Genomic DNA, 4889 nt, shown 5'->3' on the forward strand with positions numbered 1-4889 from the left:
TCTGGTTTTATTGCTTTTGATGGGTATCTACTAAATCTTGAGCTCGTATTTATACGTTCAGGTTTAGCTGTATATCTTTAAATGGATTTTAGAAGTTACTTCTGTAATTGTAGTAATTGTTTGGGTAACTATGCGTATTGTTGTGTTGGAACTGGTATATTGATAAAACTGTTGTCTTTTATATCGTGGTAAAAATTATTCTTGGCTAGTGTGTGGCAAGTACTGGGACCTAGTATAGTAGGTAGAACCTTTCCTATGATAACATATGTTTTGTTCTTTTATGCAAAAGGATAAGGCAGAAGCCAATGCATGGGGTCGCATTACCCTAATACTAGAGCTTAATGGTTCTTTTAGACCAGTGAGAAAATAATTCAGACACATTTTAAAATGTGAAGTTATTGTTATATAATGTTCCTGTTGTTATGTAGGAAACTAAGGATACATTTATATTATAAAGAAATTTGTTAGGGGTTAATTCTAGTTTTCCGTATGGGTTCTTTTTGATGTCATTCTGACATTTCTGTGGTTATTTGAACCAACCTCTGTTATTTCTACTATCAGTGTCATTTTGGCTCGTCTTGATCTGTGCCTTCGTGTGGTGTTTTCGAATTCGCTTTTGTAAAACTTTTTGAAAGTTATTCATCAGAAGCAGGAGATTGTTCATCGGATGGAAAAAGAGGCGCTAGTCTTGTCAAAGGACGTCTTAGTTCCTGAAGCCATTTTAACATCAACCACGCGAACAAGACCGTCATCTCCCTTATATACCTTTGAAATACGTCCAAGTGGCCATTTTAATGTAGGAACATTATCTTCCTTGATGATTACAAGGGTACCTTCTTTTATATTTGGATTGGCTGCTTTCCATTTGTGTCGACATTGTAGTTCAGTGAGGTACTCGGTTTTCCAACGTTCCCAAAAGTCCAATTTGAGGCGAGAAACTAATTTCCACCTTGTCACCAGATTTATATTTCCTGATTGGGCCTTTGCATCTGCCATTGCTGTGAGTGGTTCTCCGATTAAGAAATGACCAGGTGTTAGTGCTGACAAGTCATTCGGATTACTCGACATAGGTGTCAATGGTCGAGAGTTTAGTATTGCTTCGACTTCTAATACAACAGTCTCTAGTTCCTCATATGTTAGTGACGTGGTCTTACTACTTCGTATCAATAAGTGTTTTGCTGATTTGACTGTTGCTTCGCACAGTCCACCGAAGTGTGGTGCACGAGGAGGTATAAATTTAAATGTTATTCCTCTTTCATTACATTCGTTAATTATCTTCTCTTGTGCCTTGTTTGCTTGAATTGAGTCTGCAAGTTCAAGTAATTGATTGCTTGCTCCCACGAAATTTGTGGCATTGTCACAAAACAAATTCTTGCAATGTCCACTTCGAGCAACAAAACGTTTCAGTAATCCGATGAATGCATCTGTGGTTAAATCGCTGACTACTTCGAGATGAACTGCTTTAGTTGTAAAACAACAGTACACAGCAATGTATGCCTTGTGTGGTTTCTTGCCTCGGATTCTGTAATGTATCCAAAAAGGTCCGCAAAAGTCCACTCCAGTGGTGAGGAATGGTCGCCCAGGTTATACTCTTGTCGCTGGCAAATTACCCATCAGTTGTTCATAAAATCGTCTTACTTTAGTACAACGTACACAATGTTGTACTACTGACCTTGCCATCAATTTGCCCTTAATTGGCCAGTATCGTTGACGCATGTTAGCTAGGAGAGACTGCGGACCACAGTGCATGTATTTCTTATTGTTCCATTATTAATTTGACAATGGGGTCGTTATAAGGCAACAACATAGGTTGTTTTGCGTCATACGATAATGAGGCTGCATCCAAACGTCCACCAACTCTTATGATGCCCGTATTATCAATAAAAGGTGCCAGTGATGACAATGCACTGGACTTATTTATTCTTCCATCAGATTTCATAATTTTGATTTCATTTTTGAATTCTGCATATTGAATATTTTTGATGATGACCTGATGTGCTGCATCTAGATCATCTGGAGTCAAAAAATTGCTTGAATGATCATTTTGTTTTCTTCTGGTTCTTTTTACGAATCTTAATATATACGATAATATCCGTTGAAGTCTTCCAAATGAGTTGTTGTGTCGTATTGAGTATATGAACTCTCCAGGATTTGCTGTGCCTTCAACAACAGACAATGTAGATACTGGAGTTTCCTTCTTCCGTTCAGGATCAATGAGGGTTTCGAATTTTAACGCTGATGATGGTTTTGAAGGCCACAGTTCTTCCCGACCATGCAGGAACATAGGTCCATAAAACCACATACTTGATGACTGTAGTTTGTGGGGTGCAAGGCCTCTTGATAAAATGTTAGCTGGATTGTGTTCCGAACTGACGTGGCGCCAGTGTTTTGTGGCTGTTAATTGATGAATGTTGCTTACTCTGTTTGCAACGAAAGTGTGAAACTTTGATGATGGAGAGTTGATCCATGATATCACTATTTGTGAATCACACCTAAAGAACGTCTGGTAATTTCTTATTTGTAGCTCGTTCTTTATTCTTGTTGCTAGTTCTGCGCCAACCACAGCTGCACAAAGTTCGAGACGAAGTAATGTCAACCTTTTCAAAGGTGCAACCCGAGATTTGGCGCACAATAGTCGTACAATAATTTGACCATTCTGAAGTGTTGATCGCAAATACGCCGCAGTGCCATATGCCTTTACTGATGCATCTGTAAAGATGTGTAATTAAATGTTGGCAGGAACTTCGCATTTGAAAATATGACGAGATATCTGCAGACAATTTATTTTTGTCAAATTGTTCCGGAACTCTAACCACTGTTTATGTAATTCAGTCGGCTATTTTTCATCCCAATCCATCTTTAAATTCTATAATTCTTGAATAAAGATCTTTGCCATCACCACAACTGGTGACAAAAGTCCTAGTGGATCAAATAGCCTTGCTAAATCTGAGGTTGCACTGCGCTTCGTCGTGCTGCAAACAGGTTCCAATATAACCTTGACGCATAAACTATCAGATTTTGGATACCAGGATAATCCAAAATCCAGTAATCCAGTAAACTTGGATGATTTGCGCAATTTAAAACCGCTTGCTGTCAGTATTTTGTTTAATTGACTCTGAGTTTCCAACAATGTTCTCAGACTATCTGCCCCGTGTAAACAGTCATCTACATAGAAGTTTTGTTTGAGAGCAGATGCACCTAATGGATAATTTTGCATATTGTTATCAGCTAAAGCTTGCAAACATTTGGTTGCTAGATACGGTGTTGATCTAGTACCATATGTTACTGTGTTGAGTTCAAAGTACTTTATAGGTTGACTTGGTTCATTTCTCCAAACGATAAGCTGACATTGTCTGTCTTCTGGATGTACAAGTATTTGTCGGTACATCTTTTCAATGTCTGTTGTAAACACATAACGAGGAAGACGGAATCGTAATAAAATAGACAGTAATTCACTTTGTTGGTCCGATGTGTAGTAAATCATTGAGAGATTGCCCTGATGTTGTTTTGGATGATGCATCAAATATCACACGTAACTTGGTGGTGGTACTGTCGGGTTTAAGCACACAATGGTGTGGTATAAAGTAATGTGGTGACATAATCCTTTCAATATCTATTTCGGTCATATGTCCCAATTTTTCATATTCATCTAAAAACTACGTATTGTCGTTTGAGGTGACTATCCTTTGAAAGTCTACGCTCTAGTGCTAGAAATCTATTTGTAGCAATGTCTTTCGAATCTCCCAAAGCGAATCTGCCATTTATAAAAGGAAGACGTACGATAATTCGTCCCGTAACATTCTGATATGTAGTTTGAGTGAATTGAGCTTCACATTGTTGCTCTGCTATTGACAAGATCTTTGAGTGTGTATCAACTTCTTCAACCTTCCAGAGTTGTTCTATTGCATTTTCTAAACTATCTTCTGATGCTATTGTGTTAGCATTTTGGATTTTTCCAGATACGATCCATCCGAGCACAGTGTTCTGTAGAATTGGTAGTTCCCTTGAAAGATGTATTTGACCAGGACTTAGGAGTTGATGATAAAATTCTGCTCCAAGCAACATATCAATTTTGTCAGACTTATAGAATGTAGGATCTGCTAATTGGATGTTATTGGGCAGATTCCAATTTGAAATTTGTAAGTGTTGCGATGGTTGATTGGATACAATTTTTGGCAACACAAATGCTTCAAGTATTGTTTTGTAATCGGTCACTTTTGATTGCACAAAAAGTGTTGTACGACTTTTAGAACTCAATTTACCTATCCCTATGTCTTCGATGCAAATCGAACTGGAGCTTACTTGCAGACCCAATCTGGATGCCAGTCGTTCAGTCACAATATTTATTTGCGAACCTGAATCCAATACTGCTCTGCACTCGACTGTTCTTCCATTAGAGTTGGAGGCTAAAAGTTTTGCTGTTCCCAAAGGAACGCAACTGGTATGACCATGATTGATGGATGACATTAGAGTTGTTTGTGCAAGTGGCCTTGAAGTGTTTTCAACTAACTTATGATTTGATGGTTGAACTGGGTGTCTATTTTGATGCAACAGTGTATTATGTCTTCTATGGCATATAGTACAACCCCTGCTGGAGCATATTGTAATGCCATATGACCAGGTTTCATGCAGTTTGTGCACAATTTATGACGTTTTAGTAAATCATACTTCTGTTGTATGGATTTACGTTTGAAAGTTTCACATGAAAATAATTGATGACTATTATTGCAAGTAATACATTTTATCCTGAGTCTGTAGCTGCAAGTGCTACTGCTGGATGTCGTGGTTTGTGACTTTGTTTGTGGTTTCCATTCGTCATTGATTCGAATGCCTGAAATCTTCCTTCTAGGAACTGCAATAATTCTTTTAATGAAATTATTCTTCGGCTG

The 4889-nt window shown here is 38.0% G+C and overlaps 1 protein-coding gene across 1 annotated transcript; it reads right to left on the reverse strand.

Moving 5' to 3' along the window:
• Positions 1-3645: 3645 nt before the first annotated feature.
• Positions 3646-4467, reverse strand: LOC119687597. Its single transcript, XM_038101968.1, has one exon. The coding sequence runs from the start codon at positions 4465-4467 to the stop codon at positions 3646-3648; it is 822 nt and encodes a 273-aa protein (XP_037957896.1).
• Between the last annotated feature and the right edge of the window lie 422 nt (positions 4468-4889).

The sequence above is a fragment of the Teleopsis dalmanni genome, chromosome 1 (assembly GCF_002237135.1).
Source record: "Teleopsis dalmanni isolate 2A chromosome 1, ASM223713v2, whole genome shotgun sequence".
NCBI classification, from domain to species: Eukaryota; Metazoa; Arthropoda; class Insecta; order Diptera; family Diopsidae; genus Teleopsis; species Teleopsis dalmanni.